Source organism: Centroberyx affinis, unplaced genomic scaffold (genome assembly GCF_046629955.1).
Source record: "Centroberyx affinis isolate AG114_WGS23_722 - 3 ecotype Tasmania unplaced genomic scaffold, CSIRO-AGI_Caff_v1 ptg000168l_1, whole genome shotgun sequence".
Taxonomy (NCBI): Eukaryota; Metazoa; Chordata; class Actinopteri; order Beryciformes; family Berycidae; genus Centroberyx; species Centroberyx affinis.
Window position 1 is genome coordinate 213,056 of NW_027278865.1, and position 21,483 is coordinate 234,538.

Sequence of the window (21,483 nt, forward strand, 5' to 3'; positions counted from 1 at the left end):
AACAGCTGCCAATACACAGCCAGGTCCCAAGGATCAGACGGCTCTCTAGCAGCCCAATAAAGAGCCCCTGGAGTGGACTGACGAGAAATCTCACACCTTTCGCTCACATTAGCCATGCAGCATGCCCTTTTGATGCTTAATTGGCCACTTTGAGGGGTTTGTAGAGGTAGCAGCCGCTGGCTGGAAACAACCTGATGTCGCAGGAGACCGAACAATCACACATCACAGGAGAAATGTCTACCTGACCACAGGTCCATCACAATTTCAGTTCCTGTGCTTTTCTATCCTGCGGTGTGATTAGAACGGATTCATAGCCCCATGTCCAATCTTCTGTGAATCTACTGGCACAGCACAGTATTTGATTCTGAAGGTATGAATACAAATAATTTGGCAACAAAAAACACCAGCATGAATTTTTGAGCTCACAAGATGAAATCACAAGCTAAAGTAGCTAGTTTGGTCAATGTTTTATAATTCATATGATTTTATTATATTCATTTAGATTCCATTTAGACTTTGCAGAACAGATATAAAAATAAACCTCTTTTTGTTGATAGAATTGAGAAAGATTGTGTTCAAATGCCCTCTCTGACATCCCAAATTAGGAGTGAGCGTGATGTCACATAGTGAAACTAGGGGTTGGGCGAACACACATTTGGTCTGCCACATAAGAAAACAAACCTCAAATCTAGCTTGCCTGGCAAAGGGGCAAATGACAATTTCACAGCACTTCATAAGAAACTCCTGGAAGTTGCTAATGAAGACTAATGACTTCCCTCGTGTCGGAGACTTCACACCAGAGTGTACAAGCCCTTTGACCACAAAGTCAATGTGGGCAACAGGGTGGTCTGCCGGCTACAGGGGCGAGTGGGGACAAGAAAAACACCACAGCTCCATAGGGGGGCATGGTGACTGAAATAAGAGGATGTTTTTCCTCATTTTTCAAGTTTCAAAAACAACTAAGGGGAAGATAACTTACAGTAATGCCCATCTTGTAATGAAACATTTTTGGATAGTTCTTAATTTTAGTTTTAATCATCAGGATTATTTCATCTTGACACAAATGATGTTGTTTGGATATTATCTGTATTTTACTTCCAGCTAATAGAGAATTCATTGTCAGGATCAAATATTAATGTTATTGATGGAATTTAAATAACATGGTTCTCAGTTTTATACAAAGTCTCAATTGGTCTGAGCTGCACCTGACTGAAGTTAATTTAAAACAACAATATCCAAAATTAATCCTCCAGCCAAATGTCATTAGCATATTTGAGGCCTTGTAATTTTACAAACCAGTTCTTGAAATCTATATCCTTTTTTCTGACAGAAAGTGAAATCAGGACACACACACACACACAGGCATAATCACTTTGGTGATACGAGAGCATTAGCAGACTAAAGCATAGTCTAACGGAACTGAAAGACGAATGCTGCTGTCAAATAAGTGAAACTATAAGAGTTTCTAATATTGTAAGAACTGAAGCCATGCTCAGATAATGTCATACCTCACTGCTTACATGCCAGACTCTGCTTTGGCTATAAATGAAGCCGAATGTTGCTTTTCATGATTTCAAAACATAATAAAAACCTCAGGTCTTACATCCGTGGTTGGGAAAACATACCATTTATTTTCCTGGTCCTTAATAGCCCTATAATTTACTCATAAATCACGCTCCTTAGTTTGTGAAATTTTCTAACTGCTACTTTTTTAAGTTTGATAGATGAAAATAGTCAAACTGGCACTAACACTTTATGACGACCACATTCCCCCCATAAGGAATTATAATTCACTCAAAATTCCTTATGACCATGTTTGTAAAGACATCATGATTACAAAATATCTGTTTTATGAGCATAAGCATTATGGATGCATTGCATTATAATTCCTTATGAGAGCCCTTATAATGCACTGTAGTTGTGGCAGCCGTAGACGTTTTTCCTCGCACTCCTGGGCACACTGGAGAGATTTTGCAGTAGAAGCTAAGACACAAACCAGCATCTTATCCGACGTAGTCTTGGTAACACAATTACTTTCTTGTCCTTTCAGTATCATAAATGGACAAATTACATATAACCGTTTCCCTACTGTGACTACGGATATTATACCCATCATTATCATGCCGAAATAAATGAGCTAAAATTGTAAATGAATGTCAGAAAATGTTTTCTTTCATGCTCATATCATGCCATAAAAGATCATTACTGAAATTTGCAAATCAAGAAGTGATGTTACTATACAGTGTAGACTACGAAGAGACCTTTTTTAAGGTCACAGTTTTGTCAATGAATGCCTTCTCTGATGGGCAAGTGAGGGGAAAAAACAAAGCATTTGTCTGATCTAAATTTAAAAATGAATGTGGCAAATATAGCATAGCAATATATGTTGGCCAAAAGTTAGGTATTTCATCTCTGTGACTCGATTAGATTATATAGAACGAAATTTGATCCTTCCATGTTGTCCATCCACATCTGATGGGAGTTGCAGACACAATTCAAAGAGTACATTTACTATGGAAACAGCCAGAGGCATAAGGAAATTACACTTGCATCTTACCCAACTCAAAATTAATTAAATAATAGTCATGATAAATATATGTAAAAGACCCTTGCAGGGAAAGATTTTCTGCAGACTTTGAGGGCAATTTAATCAGCACACAGTACAGGTACGTGTTTCTCAAATATATTTTTGGTTTGTGACATCTTATATGCATTCAGTCCAAATGTAGAGAACAGTTCCCCTCCAGTAGCCTGAGCTAAGGGGACAGAGCAGAACAAAAGCCTTGAGCCCAGTCACCTCTTAGCCATGATACATTCCCAGAAGAAGCTCAGCAGTAGAATATAAAAGTATCTTACACCAAAAAAAAACAACAAAAAAACAAATAAACAAAAAAATACAAACTCCCAACAGTTTTGTCAAGGGTGATACTGTTTAGTTATTCATTTGTGTCCTTTTTAAAAAGTCTTTTTAGACGGCTTTCAAGAAACATAATCAGTAAATATCCTTCTTTTTATAGAAAACAATCTGTAAAAAAACATTCTGTTGTCTTCCTCTGAGTTAAGCTAGAATTTTGACGAATTTACCAAAATGGTTCCATTGGAAAGGCATCTGTATTATAAGGTTTTCCTCAGCCTGCATTTCAATTCCACTGAATTCAGGAAATAAAAGAGATCACATGAATGTGTCCAGTAACTAGTCCTGTCCATAGTTTCCTGAGTTGATTGGAATTGAAGTGACCCAAACCCTAACCTTCACACTCTCTCACACGCACACCTCCACAGCTTAACTCAATACCCAGACCATTAGAGCAGTCACATTGGAAAGATATTTGGATTATGATATGTACAAAAGCTAATTTCTAATAATTGAAACCAACTCCCTTTCCATATCATTCTGATCAATGCTGGTGACAGGACTTCTTCCTGGTAAGAACTGTTCCTCTTAGCTACAAATGCACACAAAAGAAAAAATATATATCAGACAAAATATTACAAGAAATACAGTGAGTACAAAAATAGCACAAAATTAAGTGACAAATGAAAGACATCCCAAATGTTAAGTGTAAACATATCCAATCTGCTACAGGTTAGGAGGCTGTGTGGAGCAGCGGCCCCACAGACAAACTTCGAATGCAGCTGATTGTCCTCATTTCACCTTTGTGTCCATTGAAATATGTCATGTATCAATGCAAGTGCCTTGCAGATTAAATTATCATGCCTATGTAAATGGTCAAAGTGGTTGACAGCAGGTACATGCTGCTGAGCATCAGTCCGGATTGAAGCACCTCAGATTGGAGATGTAGAGTTCTCAAGACGAGGATTTAGCTGCAGCTTAGAGATACAATTAGCATACAACATCAGAAAAGATGCATAAACAAAGGACTGGATGGTTCCGCAGGCCAGAAGTCCGCTTCGCCAGATCCAGCATACAGATGATAAGTTGTTCTTTTATAGCGCTTCCCGTTTTCAGTGAGTACAGGAAAGCGCTTTTAGCTGCTGTGCAATACGCATAAATGGCACGTTACAGACATGCTGTGAAACCGAAGACATCGCCTGTCATCCACCATCACTGCTGACAACCAGAGCAAAACAGTGACATGACAGGCGACGAGAATACTGCATTTTCTCAGTTCGGGAGTGCCTTTTTTCTTTAACATTTTTTTTTCTTTTACCATTTCTTAATGCACGAGAGAGAACAATAGCATCAACAAAGACACGTTAGCTGCAGCGACATGTACCATTCCGTTATCTTAAGACAGGGGCACGGGGGGGGGGGGGGGGTTGGCAAAGTCAGAGGCCGAGCTGCGAGGAGCGCGGCCTGGGCGCCGGTCGGTTTTTCATCGGGAAGCTCAGATGTCCATGTAATCGTCCTCCTCGTCCGACTCGCTCTCCAGAGACGACTCCTGGCTGGACGTCTCCTGCACCTCCAGCGCCGGCTGGCTCAGCGTGTCCTTCTTGACTGTGGCTGCAGACTGGGAGGACAAGATGACGTTCTGTACGGGCACAAACAGCAGGGGGCACTGTTGGGTCTCAGACAGGCATTCGACTGACTGACGGCGCTGTGCATGTGGTTATGCATGGTCACACACATACACATACACACAGGCAGACACACACACACACAGACAGACAGACAGGCAGACACGCGCACACACACGGACACACAGACACAGAACCACAGGCATTTGCATTTTAGAGGCAGACAGAATACCTTAAGTCTCTGTTTGGTTTCTTCTGAGATGCTGCCTTTGGGGGAGAGCAGTGTGGGCGTAGGAGGTGTTACTGTGATCTCTGGTGGGAACTTGGTAACCGTGGAAGGGATGAAAAGCTTTGGCATGTTGGGTGGGATACGAGAGCGGATACGGCTGGGGTCTGGAAGCTTGGACTGCTCATTGCTGGCATACTGCGGCTGGTCTGAAAAAAAAACAAACAAAAAAAAACAGAAGAAGAAAACAGATGAAACAAGAAGGCCATTTCAAAATATCAGAACATTTTGAAGGTTTAGAAAGTCAGCGAAAATTCTACTAATTAGACAATTGAATTCGTTTGATAATGGAATGTCATATTAATTCAATCCGTTTATCCCCCTGTCACTTTTTCCTACCCCACCTCTAATCCGAGAGGTTCTGACCTGGGCAAAGTTGTGCGGTGCTACATGTGGCAGGCTCCTCCTGGTACCAGCCTGCTGTCATTTCTTGCCCTTGGGATACAGTGGCGAGTTTCATTTGTTGACAAAGGTGAGACTCCTGCTGTCGGTATGAAAGTCCCTCTGAGGGCTCCTCTCGCTCCTCTGTGGACAAAACACACGGTCACAATACGGCAAGGTGATACATGTAGGACATGGTATGGATTTGGTTTTTTTTTTTTTATAAAATGAATACAAAAGATGGGTCTCCCAAATGTCACAAATTACCACAATTTTACTTTAATAAATGATCTAATCAGATCCCTCGCTAACAAAGATAGCAAAACTATCTTTGGATTTGTTTTTTTAAGCTATCTTTGCACTTCACAGCAAATAAACAGTGACAAAATTGCTAGTTATTGTACATTAAACAGTCAAAATATGCAGAACCTAACTATTGGTAATTGATGTAGAATCCAATGGACTATAAGCATAAAGATGGTGGAATAAGTGCTGATGGTTTTAGCACAAATAAATAATGTGTATCAAGCCTTGATTCCTAGTAGTGGTCTTAAAGGTCTGTTGCAGTGATTCAATGTATTGAGTTCACTTCCATCTTCAATGTGAAATTAGTTTATGTGAACTAAATCAAACATACACACACAAAAAGCAATAATTGAAACACACAACTATTGTGATCAGACAAGCTACTTCATTTTTATCTTATACAGGCTTGACTTTCTTCTGCCCCTCAGGTAGAATTCAAGAATTAAGCATTTTAAGCATATTGGTGAGGGTCATGCTGCTTTTTAGATTAGATTTTATTTAGATACTTTATCCTCCAAGAGGAAAGTTGTTTTGACAGTCTGCACAGGAGTTGAGTATGCATATATGTGTCTAACATCAATGAATATTACAACAATACAATAATCCACCTCTCTAGTATCTCCTTTAACGTTGCCTATACCATTACAATAGTACACATCAGTGCAGTGTTGCCTGATGCCTGATGTGTGTGTGTGTGTGTTCATGTCATGCACACATCCTTTTGCATATGTGTTTGCACAACCTTCAACGGTCTTCAGACTTTAAAACTTAAGGACCTCTTGAGAAATAAGAGGTCTCATCAAGTTTTAAGTTTGCTGTGTGGCTACATTGTGGGTTTCCAGTTAAGGAAGAAAACAACAACAAGACAAAACTGTTGGCAAGAACTGTACCAGAGTCTTTCTTTACAGGTAACACTAGCAACATGCTGCACAATGTATGACAACGCAATGAAAAACTCCAGCCACCTCTGTATGGTTAAATGTCAAGTTTGAATCATAAATATGGTTTCAGAGGTCTTATAAATGTAACTATTTCTCTTTGTACTACTTTTCAAGTGACTAATTTCCCTGGTTGCACAGATGTATACTTTTTTTTTTTACTCTTTGGGCTTATTTGTGGATGAATTTGATCTTAAGTTCTATTTTGGCTGGCATTAAAAAGCTGTGAAAAAGTTTTACATTTACAGAACTTTTGTTTTGTTTTTGTTTTCCCTAAGAAATAAAAAAATGTAAGTCGTAACTATCTTCATTAAGGTTTTGCTCAAAGATTTTGATAATATTGAACCGTGAACCCAGTATGTGTATCGAACTGAACCGTTAGCTGAATGTATTGTTACATCTCTATTAAATTTGTATTTTTGATTATGTTTGCAGATGTGGAAAAAGCTTATGTTACATTATTTGTTTGTATGGTAATACATCATGGAAAAATATAAATTATGGCCCAGATTCAGGTGAGCTTGAATTGGGGTAGATTTTGAGTAAATTCAAGTAATGTAAGGTTATTTTGGATCATAGCCCTCAAAATCAACAACCTATGTATAAATCTTTCAAGATTCCTGATATCTTCCTTTTAGCCATGTTATCCACTGTTTAAGAGATTCATGGCTCTCTTATAGCTAGGGGTTAGGGGCTTTAAATAACCCATAGTTCCCAGATATCACTGTAAACCTAGAAAGACCATGACTGTGAGCTGAAAGAGAGCCAAACCAATAGCTCCTCAGTGCTCATCTAACAGAAATGAAATGAAAGCTTGCTCAAAAAGAGGTTAATGAGTTTTCTAACACTACCAAATACTGTGCATGCATATTGTAGATTCAAGGTCCCTAAATCACAGGTAAACTTGGTATATTATTTTTATTTTCCCCCAAATGTTTCAAATCCACTAGAATATTAGGGGAGCTCAGGCTGAAGACACTGGCTTTAAGGGTTCCATCTTTACTGTAGGTGGTGAATATGAAACTAAATGCAAATGCATATTCACCACCAAAATATTCATTATGAACATCAGAGATGATTATTCCAACCCCTCCAGTAATTCATGTAGACATAAACAAAACAAAAAATCACAATCTGGATGAGACAGCTCTCTAAAACTCTTAATTGGGGGACTGACAAAACCCAAAAGGCAAAATAAAACCAGGCCAGGGTCTAGAGTTTATGTAACCGAGCTGTGAAAGGCCACAGGTGCCCCCTGCTGGTCATTTAGACTAAGAGCAAGGCAGAGTCCTCACAAACTGCACAGACACCTTCAAAGCCTCACTTCCTACTCAAGCAGAGGCATCAGCCTACCACAGGATACACCTGGGAATTAAAACACCACACACACAAATAAACTGAAGTACAGATGTCTTTTAAACTACGACTCAGCACTACAACTAAAAAAAAAAAAGCATTTGGTTTCCAAAGTGCAATGATTGCTGGTCACATGTTTTTATACATTACATTATGGCAAACACCACCAAAATAACCAACTGGCGGTCAGAGATGGCAGAGTGTGGGCTACTGTACCTGTGTGTGGTAGGAAGGCCATGGCTGCAGCAGGGTGGCCGGCTGCTCTCCTGTGCTGCGACTGGTCGTGGAAGCCCGAGGCTGGAGGTCTGGACAACTTGCTCAGGGGCTCGTACACCGATTTGGCTTGGCCGTCCTGGGTGGACAGCGGGTGGCAGGCGGCGTGGCTGAGCAGGACCGGCGTCGGCAGCGAGGCGGGGAAGAAGATGTCGCGGTGCTCCTTGGTGTACTTAGGTGTGGTCGGGGCATCGCCTGTGGACTGCTGGAGACAGAGAGAGAGTAGTGGCGGTGAAGAGGTGCAACTGACCTTGGGGATCCATCTGCAGCGCCAACCTTCCCCCTGCTCAGGTAGAAAGCTGAGAACTGCACATCCTCTTCCCTGGAGGCAGAATCTTTTGCAGGACTCGAAGAAATGGAATGAGTCACAGTCGATACCGCTGCACTTTTCACACAGTACACACCACCAATCTTAGTCTTGGCTCTTTATGCTAGAAGCAATGATATCCTTTACAATGTTGCAAGGTCTTCCCTAGGGGCTCGGAGGCTTACTTGTGCGCCGGACTCAGTGGCTGTGTGGGGTGCTGGCGAGGAGAACAGCACTAGACCACACTACATCCCTCGGTGCCACTTTCCTGGGCGTCCTTTTGAGGACCACTCATAAACACAAGAGCTGCACAAACAACCTGTGACAACAGCCGCCCTGCTCCCACAGCCGCTGTCATGGCAACGCAGAGCAGCACAGTCAAAAGAAATGAATACACCTTCTCTACAGTTTTCCCTTTAAAATGGATGAAAGTTGAACTAGCCTTTCTAACCCGTTTAACCAGTTCTTCTTCATATTGTTCTGTGTATGAAAAGTGGCCAAATTTAAGAAGTAGGCCTAGCTAAAGAAATAGGGAAGAATGAATTTAACATCCAGTAAACAGAAGCATTGTAGACTTCATAGTAGGGTTGTCACAATACTAGAATTTCTAACTTCGATACAATAACCAGGAAAATATCGATATGTGATACCATTTTCGATACCACGGGGGAAAAAAATGAATTTTCAATCTTTTTTTTGAAATATTGTTTTCATGTTAAAATATAATTTTAACATGAAAACAATATATACCCACCAATGACAGGGAAAAATCAGCAGGGCTGAAGTTAGTGGATTATTTTTGACAGAATGATTTTAATCGGACATTTCAACGTCCGCTCGAGCCTTCTGACCGGGCCCGGACAACCGGACAGTCCGGTCAAAAACCGGGCATCTAATAGCTAATGTTTGGTTTGCTAGCTAAACTAAAATGGATGATGTGCAGGATACGTTAACGTTTATGATAAATGTTTAATACTTCAGTGATGTTGAAACGGGAGCTTTCGCTAACCTCTTGAAATTCTTTATATAGACTGGCGTGTCGGTCCTTAAGGTGCTTCGCCAAGTTTGACATGTTACCCCCCTTCGTCGGCACCACTCTGTAGCATTGTTTGCTGACTGAGGAACAACCCAGCTGACTGCTACTAGTGAGAGGAGGGGCTGTGGGCAGCGGTGCAGGGTGTGTGTGTGTGTGTGTGTGTGTGTGTGGCTAGTGGAGGTGGAGAAATAATATGTTTGATTTTTCATTAAGAGAAAGCACTGCTGGTATCGTTGCAAATGAGTATTGTATCCGTTTCAAATTTTTGGTATCGATACTTATCGAAGTATCGATACTTTTGACAACCCTACTTCATAGCATCAGAATGAAGTATACAGAATTATTCTACTGCAATAATTATGTATACAAGTCCAAACACACTGTGAAGTGACAGTAAATGACAATACTAAATATTCCACAGAGAGATCCATGTCAGCAGCAAAATCTAATTTGAATGATCTATTGTTTTGTCAAGGTTTCAAAAGGCCCATAGGCAATGTTGAAGGCTATAGTCTACTACTGTCATGTAAAAGCTGATAAGCAGGCTTAACAAATATGCTAGCACCAGATAATTTGGCAATAACAGAGCTCTCTTACCATTTTTCTCAGGCTCTCACTGCTGGGATTTTAAGTCAAATTGTGCTCTGAGTCAGAGCTGTATGATGAAGCTCCCTGAGGGATTCACACAGCAGAGCACAGACAATCAAACAAACAGAGCAGCCTTCCAAACCTTAGACAGCAACAGATCCCTCAGCTCAAAGCAGACCGGCACGGCAGCTACAAGCATGCACAGAGTTCCAACGCTAGCTTTGATGATTCACATCTCATGAATTAAACATCGGCAACAAAGACACGAACAAGTCAGTTGGACCCTGTGCATTAGGAAACACTGTACCTGAGAACATTGCAGCGGACTACATGCAGTCACTCTGTAGGTTCCACTAGCGTTCACTGTGTGGCAAGAGCAGGCTGCTGGCAGCAAGACTGAGGTCCGAAAATGTGAATCAAACAATGGTTCTCTGCAATTATCGAGATGGGGCTTTAAATCAGATTAGTACCGCTGTAGATGTCATCTACGGTTTCGGTCATCTTTCCAACACAATTGAAAAGACCAGCCAACCGAACATTTTAATTAAATTGCCTCCCCAAATAAGACTGATGATGGAGCTCCTTTGTGAAGCTAAATCTCCATATTCTTCCATAAGTAAAGCTCAGCATTCATAAGCCTGCCTTTGCCCAGTGTCGCAGTACAGTGACTCCATGAACTCTCTCTGAGGAGGCCCAATTATACGAGGGCCAGCAGAGCAGGCGAAAGACTGCACCATCTCCCCAAATAAAGTATGGGAGCAAAGAAAAATGATTTTCAAAATAAATCACTCTGGAATGTTCAATCCATTATTGACAGATTCTGAAGATTCAGGGCATGACAATGATGAGCACACAGGTCATTCAAATTTGACATGCTTCCCTGACATGAGATCTAGCTGAGGGAGCAAATAATAGGGATGAAAACAGAGAGCACAACACAGCTGATTTTCCGCACCATACAGTTAGACCTCGCTCTACACTTGCGGGGGCTTGAAGGAATGTGCGAATCTGGATGAAGTAGTTTATTGAATTTTTGAGGCACAGGCAAAGACTTTTTCATATCTTCGAGCTGAGAACTCCAGGGTGCCAACTCACAGTTCCCATTTCATAAAAGCACAACCCAATGCGAACCCCAACATGAGTAGGCGGCACAATAATCACACAAATGCAGCCATTTGATGGACTTCAAAACAAGCTTGCATGTAGAAGCACAATATCTTATGGGTATCCAGGTCATTTTAGAACACAAATGACCACTGGGAAATTACTTATAATCTGAAACCAGTCAGCAATGACGCCGTTTACACCCGACAGTAAATTCTCAATGCAGCCTGAAGATGCATCTGGAGTGTGTCCAGTTAAGCCTTCAAATCATTTTTTCCAATCTACTGTGGCCTCACTTACACCTGGCATGAAAATCACAGTGCAGATAGAAGATGCATCAACATTCTGTCTTAATTAAGTATAAATGTAAATACACAAAAAATGGAAACTGACTGGAAACTGATTTCCAAACTGCCCACATAGCTGTTTCAGTAAAATCATGTTCCAATCCTTGTGGGTGTTCTTACACGTGTTTAATAAAAGTGGCTAGGAGCCCAGTCTAAACGCAACCTTGTTGTGTCTTATCCAAGTGTAAATGCTTCAAAATAAGTAGATAAACAAATTAATAGAATAAAAAGAACAAAGAAAACAAAAATAAATCATGCAGAAAATAAAATCATATAATCACTGAACTGGGAAAAAAGAGATTTATTTTGCCCACAGCGACTTTTCACAAGCCTGAGGTTGAGGGAACATCACCGTGACAACAGGATGTGGGCAGAGAGACCCTTGATGACTGTGTGGGCAGGAGGAGGGAGGGGAGGAAGGGGGGAGTCAGTGACAGAGGATGAGGCAGAGCAACTGATTCGATAAGGAATATGAGTAGTAAAGACAAAGCTCTGTGGTCATTATTACTGGTCTAGCACTAGCTAAATCAGCAAATTCAAACAGAGCATTTCCCATTAGCTTTTATCAGTGTAATCGGACACGTCCTCGTTTAATGAGTTCAGATGCTTTTATCTGGCGTCTTCCCATGTAAATCATGTGTGGATTTGCATTTCATGTGCAAATTACAAACAGCAAGCATACCAATGCTCAGTTGAAACCAATAACAAGTTTGGCAACTACTGGAGTGAGGCTGGAGAGGACAACAGGGAACATTCACGCCACATAGCCTTTGGGCTATATTTAGCACTGGCAGGTTGGAGCAGGGAAGACTTAAATAAGTCTGGGAATTACCCACTTACTCATCAGTTTAGCACACTTTACTACAGATGCGGCCTGGTTAATTCCCCACATTTATGATATTACAAAACAATACCTGTCCCTAAATGAACAATATTATGAGATAAATAGCATCCTGGGTCAAATAGAAATCGCACATGATTCTTATTGTTTGTTTTAATCTACTTGGAATGCCAGATGGGTGGGGTTTACTACATCAGGACAATTCAGATAGTGCCTGGAAAGTCAAGATAAGTATGGAAAGTCACGGATAAGTATACTAAATTGACTCCAGTACCTTATTCCGATCGTCTAAACTTTCTGGAGCTGATTGTATTCTCCTATGTGGCAAACCCCACCCGATTTGTACACAAGATAGGTTAAAACAAAGGAATTATTTGCAAATACTGTTCGACCCAGTTTGTACTAAATAGCTACCCTGTACTGTTCCTAGCAACAGAGCCATACTTTAGGTCTCCTGCGCCAACTGCACCCAAATAAGGCAAACTTAAACATGGGGAGTGGACCACTCCACAGACACTGTATTCAAGCCTCTCAGATACAACTCTTAGCAAAGATGAAGCCACATAGCTGTTGGCTGTAGGAGTAAAGTTAAAAAAAACAACAACTTTTAATCACAAGCAAGTCCAGTAATCTAAAATTACTATCTAGGTTGCGGGGACAATGCTGACACTGCTATTCTACTGAGGTGTATAACTGAGGTTTGTTCTGGATATTCTGCTCCTGATCCCAGCTGAATCATAACCAAGGTAATGGAAACAAGCAGCACTGCTATCCTTTTTAAATTTTCACCTATTACAATCAAAAATATGTTCTTTTTATAACTAATTTCATGAACAAAAAGCATTTATTAAATTCTGTCATCCTGAATGTTTTCTTCTGCAGTTTGGATAAAGGCTATGTAAAAGTAATGCATGATGTTGACAGTCATTGAATAAATCTAGTTGCCATTCCGGTGCTAAAATAAGTATCAGAGCAAAGTTTCTGTTTGCTTTGTGGACCATCTCCACCAGCATAAACATCCTTTGAGTAGCTTCTTTTAAAGCCCTGCTATGGAAGACTACTCCAGTCAGACGAGGAAACAGATGAAACAGATCAGAGTATCTGGCATAAACCAGGATAGATAGCACACACATTTAGCTCTCGACATAAATGGACACTACAGTATGCAGCTACACTGCACAAGAAAGTGTAAATCAGAAGGAAAATGTGGAGGCAGAGAAAGATAGCAGAGGAGCTGAGTTTAACAGTGTTTTACCTGTCTTTGGGCAGAAGTGGCCAACTGTATCTGGCAGAACTTGACAGCTTGGTCCAAAGCTACATCCTCATCGACCTGAGACCGGAGAACAGGCAGAATGAAGAAGTTAGGGCAAAGGATGAGAGCAGAGCAACATATCTACATGTTCATTATTCACAATGTCATAAATCATTTCATGCATCTCATTATATTCAGTATAGCCAGTGCACTACTGCATACTCGTGGTCTAGAGCTGCAAAAATATTATATTTCATGCGGCTTGAAAAATGTATATTTTATATGTATATTTCTGGAGTGACATGTGCAGCCTATGGTCTATCATAAGTCCCTTTGCACTGTTTGAGTGGTCCAGTTGACCATGTACCACGTGTGCTGATTTGTCAACAAGTCTCTGCACCAATGCAAACAAGACAGATTCCTGTAATTTCTGATTCTGACTGTGTCGGAACCAGCAGGAACTCTTCTGAGAGTCTGCAAATGGCTGACTGATCATAGCACCGGTGGAGAAAGGCTCTCATTAGGACCCGGTACAGCCAGTAGATGTGTGGTGTTGTGTGGGAGTTAGGGAGCTTAGCTACAGCAGAACATCATACACTTAGTAGTACTCTTGTTCACACAGCCGTTACTTTCCCTCAAGCAGCCTGTTGTATGCAGTGGTTCAGGGAGCCCCACAGGGAGGGATTTCACGGCAGCCCCATTCTGCTATTTTTCAAATTATGCAACTGTCAAATGGACTGACTCCAGCTTCGATGTATCACAGAGGGCAGCCCTCTGTTTTGACTTCATGTCTATCCCCCCTGCAAACCTTCCTCGTCAAACCACACCCACTTGCCAGTGGTGACATCAATATCACATAATTCATGTTTGAATATAGCTAATTTTCTGAAGACATCTTTCTAGTATTCCTCCACAATAAAATCTTTCACTTAAGCTCTCAGGAATGTCACTGGACATACATAACCTTTTAATGCAGTTTTTAAATGCAATTCTCCTACTATTACAGAATGGAAGTGGAGCTGATACGCTGCAACAGGCTGGACCTGGAGAAACCTCGGGGAGTATTTGGGAGACCATCATGGCTTTTCAGAGATGGTGGAGGAGCTGCTACACTGTCATTAACAGATAGTGTTTGATAACGCCCGAGAGCTGTCATTTGAACACATTCTGAGGCCATGCTTTGGGTTGTGAAATGTGGAAGGGCTCTTAGCATGATGATGTGTGGTTGAGCTTCTGAATGGGCGAGCTGGAGCAGTTTTTATCCTTCACTTATCAAGCTGCAAATACTTTCTGATGGGAGAAAATGCTCCGTCTGTGCTGATTTAGTGGGACTTTGAAAGATTAGTACCCTAAAGTGATCTGAAAGAAAAAAGACTGAAATATGCAGGAGTTCTATTCTAAATGACAATAAAAATCTAAATGGCAAGACGCAAGGGACAGATCTAAAGTATAACTACATGCAGCTATGAAATGCGGCAGACCATACAGAATACAAAACCGACTGAGAAAACATTTCATTAGCTATCTGTAGTTACTGCAAGAAAATGCCCAGACAAATTAATTGCACTTGATTTGCTCATTTGATGACAGAGAGCTGCCATGCAAAACAAGCTGGTTGGCTATTCTTTCTTCTGGATGTGACTGAGAAAATGTTGTCTTTGTTACCTCTTGACGTGAACAAGAAATGATAGCAACTGGAAGAAAGCACCTAAATAGGACAAAAGCTGTAGTAGCTGGCCTATCTCTGCTTTCTTCTCTCTCCTCCTCTACTCTTCCTAGCCTATTGCCCTTCCTGTTACCTCCCACTCCAGCTGCAGCTTTCTGACATGACACATAGCCAATGACATGGCAACTTCCCTAGGGTCAGCATTGATCTACAGCTCAATAAGGCTATATAAGCTGATGTGAGCTGCTCTGTAACGACACCATGAATGCCACAGCAAGCGCAGTTGGAGTAACTTCCAAACACTCAAACTCCTATGGAAAGCTTGCTCCGGAGAAATATAACGAAGGCATCCCTGTCAATGTGATGGCACTATGCCACTGAGCATTTTCACTTTGTGGCACCACCATCACTATTACATTAAATAGAGACTTTCACCATTACACAGGCTTTGTATGGGGGCAAAAATGGTTAACATGGACATTGGCAAGCTGATTTAGCACCCAAAGGCAAGATGCAACCCCTAGTCCAATCACTGTCATTTTGCAATTGAGGAAACGCAGTGGTGTGAGATGCATAATTTTTTCAAGTTTCGGCAAAATTCCCCACCTCGAATTCATCATCTCGTAGAGATGGGGCTCATTTTTACATACTTGACATAGCAAAAAGCAAAATCTCTGCAACAAGATTTTACTTCATTTTTAAAGGCTATTCCTTGCCCGAAGCATAGATTTGGTATTAAGTGCAGTATTTACTACTTGGAATTTGATTTACATTTCAGCAAACACTAGCTCATACAGGTTTCCCTATGTGGCCCCAATGTAAAATTCCATGACTTTTCCCAACCTAAAAATTTAATTCCTTCCTAGTTTGTCAATGTTGTTTTTCAGCTCTGAAAAATTGTCAGGGGGGTAAACAGTCTGGTTTCCACTTAAATTGGGCTTGCTGCGGAGAAGTGGCCATACGATATATAAAAACAGCAGAAAAACACCATCTATTGCTATGAATGTGTGAAAGAAGTTGCAAAATGCATTCAGGTATATTTTTGTAAAGTAATCCAGTTCCCTAATATCCCATGACTTCCCCAGAGAATTTATTAAATGTCCTGACTTTCCCTGTGTGGCATACACTTCTCTAAATTCCATGATATAGAAATTCCATAACCACTGGGAACCTTGCTTATGTATGTGATCTTGCTAAACATGCATTCATGACATGGTCTACATAAACCTGATAACCCACCAAGAGGGGATCATTGGACTGGAGGCTATGGGGCATGCAACAACAGAGTGGATAATGAATTAAATGTTTAGAGTGGGTACTTTTTGCCACTGGCCCTGGCGTGACCAAAGAAAATGATTAGCATCAACACCTGACGAAAAGTCACAAAATGCAACCAAATGGTAGCACTCTGGAGCCTTGTGACTGAATGTGACTCATTCAGAGAGAGGCTCTTACTGGGTCTCCAAAAATAAGCCTTTCAATAATATTCTTAAAAATTATGCTACACAATGGGGCAACGTATCAGAACCATTTCTGAGTTCAGAGTCGGCAATCTGTTCAAACAGTAATAGCAATGTGCAAAGGTTGACTTTGGTTTACTGTGAGTAATAACACAACCATGCTTTATAAGCCTGGTTTGCAGTAGTGTCTGATACCTGAATGAAGCAGGGAAAGTCCCTACTCTGCAGAGGGGGTTATGTTATTAATTCAGCTTAGAGAGGGGTTTCCCCATTTTATTTTAGGAGTGCTCATATCAAGCATGCATGACAATGCAGAATTATTAAAAAATTAGAGTAGAGCCTATGTTCTCAGCAATAAATAAGCAAGCTTCTGTGTACGTATATGTGTATGCGCGTGTCTGCCTGCAGGCCTGTATCTGATATAAGCATACCAGAGACACCTTGTACATCTTAAAGCGGTATACCTGTTTTATAAGCATGTAAGTCTCTGACATGATCTTTTCAATGCGCCCCAGGTCATAGGTCATGACTTTCTGGCCTTGCTGCCACACCCTGTAGGCATCGAGCAGCAGGGTTTTGCCTGACTCCACATCCTCCAGTAGCTTTCTTTTCCTGTTGGGCCTTCGCAACAAGCCCTGATCAGTCCCGCTGGCTGTCACTGTACCCTTCGGTACTGGGGCCTGGAGCTGCTGCTGCCTGGAGCTGATGCTTAGCTCCTCCAGAGACAGCTCTGATGTCCGGCTGCTCTCAGCCACTTTCTCCCCAGGCTCCATAACGCTCCGGGGGGCCTCAGCCTCCGTTTGGCTGCCCTGAGAATCTGCAGTAGTAGAGGGCCTCCTCCAGTGGCTAGTGTCCAGCTCCATGGGTTCCTCTGGCCCTGTTCTGAGGCTCTCAATCCCAGCAGCCTCCACCTTCCCAGACTGGAGCTCCTGTGCCTTATCCCCCTTGTCTGTGGCCAGCGGGGCTGGGGCAAGCTGTGCCTGGGAGGCCTCCCTGGGCCCGGTGTCAGGGCCTGTGGCACAGACTCCCTCTGTGAGCCCGGGCTTCTTAGGCAGCGCATGTTTGCTGTCCTCTGAACTGGGCCTGTTGGATGCATCCGTTGTGGTCATCTCACCCATGGAGGGCGCAGGCACTTTGGAAGGCTGCTCAGACACCTGAGAGAGAACAGAACCTGTCACAACACAAAGTGGGTGCATGCCAAAAGCATAAAACACAGAGCTGCTCTCAGCTCTTAGAGTGTGTATAGTGAGTTCTGCTTCCTTACCCCTGTGAGACTGTTCAGACTGTCCTCCAGGACTTTTACAGTTAGGAAAAATGCTCTCTTGGCCAAAACCTGGCGATCAACATCCCGTAAATACTTCCTTCAAGGCACAGAGAGAGAAGGAGCGAGAGAGAGAGGATAAGTAATAGAACAAACACATATAATCCAATGCAGTACTTTAAGAGATTGGTCCTTACTTTCCCTGGTCAGGGGTTCTCTGCAGCATGAAAGAGACTTTCAGCAGTGTGTCGTGATCCTTGAGCTGAGACAGCACCTCCAGCAAGAGGACGATGGATCGGTTCATATGAGATGCAAAACTTCCCGGGCGATCAATCTCATCCACTGGAATACGCCAGATGCCCTGGAGGTGGTGGAGGAGAAACAAATGAAGAGCGAAATCATCAGTTTACTGTCACTGTGCCAAAACCGAATAACCTAAAATATTGCATCTCCAACAAACTGACAGCGGCACATGGCACAGACTCAAGCTTTTGTGTGGCATTGACTTTTAGTTTAGCAGGAGCTTGATTTCAAAACATGGCTCAGTTTCAAAACATCATCCAACATTAATAAAATCACCCTGCAGTGGGCAAGGAGGCTGAACGGAGTCTACGACGAGCTGTCATTGGCTAGACGCGACTCGTCGATTCAGTATTACTTGGACCATCAGCGAACAAACAGGTTAATCTGGACAATACCCAACATTTATATTTTTATAGCCTGTGCTCTGCCATTATTGCAGGTTTTCGAAGCACCGTGGAGTCTATGACACACGGAAACAATTAACAGGGAGACATGGAAAAACCGAAGGGAAAGAAAGGAGAAGAGAAGGCAAGAGGAATTAATGTGAGCTAAAAACATGGCATTCATCGAAGAAAGCCTTAATGAGGGGATGGAAAGACTTGCTGCAGGAGAGATCCTGTGGACTGGCTGGCCGTGTGGGAGGTGGGGAGGGTTGGGGAGCTTTCTCTCTGGGCAGACATGATAGGCAGCCTCATTAGTGCACAGTTCTGTCCAGGCAATGCAACAGAACAACGGACTTGCTGCCGACAAAGACAGCCCCTCCTTTGCAGAAAGAGTGATGAGGTGTTTTTGTGACGGCCGAGTCAACCTTTTCAGCGAGCACATGTCCTCTCAGCAGGTGAACTGGGCGAGGTTTTGCACTCTAAAGCTATGGATGTGAGTGCAGATGGTGGCCTAGGCTGTGTACAGTCATAAAGCACATGGTACGGAGTAGAGCTCCTGGCCTCAGAAGTGTGTGTGAGGCAGAGCAAAGCTACCCATATCAGGACGGAACAAAACAAATGAGATGGCTCTTTCAGCTATCGAAGGCACTGGGGAGCCTAGTCCTCCTCCTAACCGACAGCTCCAGATTGTTAGATGACATTTTCAAAGCCACTGGAGAGGAGCCAAGCAGGAAAGAAAGGCTAAATAAATCTGTCAAATCAAATCGCATTCCAGAGGATGGACTTGGAGCCTATTCACTCAAAAAGGTGTCAAAGCTGGCCATCCAAAATGTAATATGGGCACTCAATCTCACATCCCGGCAAAATCATACCTCTCTCCTTAACAAATAATAAATCAGGGATGTGATTTTTCAGGGTTTTCAGTTCTTTGGCTGCTCCCATTTGTTTCTAACAGGAGATTACTACTTTTTTGTTCCTGAACAAAAAAGCAGAATAATTCAGCACTCCATCTTTCCTGCTCAGAAAGTTCATTAATTATTTCAGTGAAGGGGTTACTGGGATCCTATTCAGGTTAGTGGAATGATCCAGCTTCAGAGCCAGTGGTCAGAAAAATGCTCAAGAACTAGAGCATGGCTACAACGCCTGTGTGAAACACAGAAGATTTATTATTATATGATGCAATCAGGCAGGGCTTGGGAAGGTTCTAACCTTTCAATGCACAGATTACCAAAAGCCTCCAACAGGAGCAGGGCAAGTAAGGCGAGGGTGGGCTATGCTCACTTAGAAAAACAGCTCTAATGGAGGAGAGTTGTTCCTCAGCGGAGAACCATCCAACCACAGCAAATCTGTTTAGGGAGAGCAGAGCCATGGCTTTGCACAGATTATGCTGTAGCACAACAGCTAAAGCAGATTTGTAAGACTTTAACCGCAATGATTTTAAGCATATTTTTTTCTTTTTTGTAAAGGAAAATATGACCACTGGTTGATATCTGGAGCAACAGCTTTGGCACAAACATGTGGCTGATACACCACCTAGGAATCAGAGACTTAGACCTAGGAAACAGAGATTTAGATGCATAGCAAAAGTGGGAGGAACAAGTGATGAATTTGTGACAAGAGGATCCTTGGGGGAAAAAGAAATCTGCTCTTTCTCCAACCAATTTTCAGGTTCAAATGGAAGCATTTGTGTTTTCAGTTTGGTTGTGGGAGATGAAGAAAGCGATTAGAATATTCACATGTCACAGTTCCTAATTGCTTACTTAATCCAGCATTACAAACAGCAACATACTAGGATAACTGTTGCAGCATGCCACGGTAGCATTAGTGCTACTCTCATGCTCTGGCCATCTTTTATAAAAAGAAAAAATAATAGAAAGAGGAGCAAAACAGAGGATGAAGAGTGTGAGAGAGAAGAAGGGACAGAAAAGGGATTCTCCCTCTAGTTCCCTGGGTAAAACCCTGAGCCACGACTAGATGCTGGGTGTTTCCCAAACATCATCTCACAGGGAAGCCCTCAGTATGCCACTGATGACAGGGAAGAGACAAGCTCAAAACCTCCTCCATGGAATAACTAATAAACTCTAGGAAACTGCTTTGCATACAGTTACTGATAATGAGTCTTGTAGCAACCAGTAATGACTAATGCAGCTAAATTACTGTGGCTGCTATTATAAATAAATTGCACTGAAATGCTTCACTCTTGTCAGCCCTCAGCTAAAAGTTGGCAACAAGCAGAAATATGGGCCAAGTATGAGTTCACATTAGATTACATTGGGGGTTTTTTTCTTTGCCAACCTAACAACCACAGTAGGAAGCGGTTTTCCCTACAGGCCCCTCCAGTTCCAAAATTCAAAATGCAATTTTACTATTTTACCTGCCAACTAGAATTTTAGATAAGAGAAGAACATCCAGGATAGCTGGTTACCTGCTGATATTACCAGCAGGTGGCTGGTGTTAATTTTCCACCCTTCTACATTCGTCTTCAACATTACTACGCTACTTGATGTGAAAAATCAGGACCAATGGATCAGGAACGCCAGGAAGTCTCTTTAAAAGTCATTTTCTTTTGCAGTTCTTTATCATACTGCTGGAGCACCACTTTCCCTCACTAACACTGAACATGACCCATGAATCCCCTGTTGACCTCACTATGTGAGTGCATAGTACACTCACATCACCACTTGCACAGACCAACGTCTCATGTCAGTTTCTATCAAGGTACACTACCCTGCAAAATACCACTGAATATATCAGGAAAAATGCTGACACTACTACAGGAAATTGTTTTTGCATCAATTAGTTCTGCGATCCTATGGTCCATCTCTATGCAACAACACAACGCCTAAGGCTATTGACTGCAGACGAAAACCAGGCAGAGTGAAAATACACATCTGTGTTGCCAGCACTGGGAAGTCC

General features: G+C 42.1%; 1 protein-coding gene across 1 annotated transcript in view; it reads right to left on the reverse strand.

Annotated features, from left to right (window-relative positions):
* Window positions 1-1,904: 1,904 nt before the first annotated feature.
* Window positions 1,905-21,483, reverse strand: part of cabin1 (calcineurin binding protein 1) — a 42,139-nt gene continuing 22,560 nt past the window's right edge. The window contains 8 exon segments of the mRNA XM_071533812.1: window positions 1,905-4,493; window positions 4,712-4,914; window positions 5,132-5,290; window positions 7,963-8,224; window positions 13,498-13,572; window positions 17,085-17,774; window positions 17,885-17,981; window positions 18,079-18,242. Of these exon segments, the coding sequence (XP_071389913.1) occupies window positions 4,350-4,493; window positions 4,712-4,914; window positions 5,132-5,290; window positions 7,963-8,224; window positions 13,498-13,572; window positions 17,085-17,774; window positions 17,885-17,981; window positions 18,079-18,242 (1,794 nt within the window). The 3' untranslated portion in view covers window positions 1,905-4,349.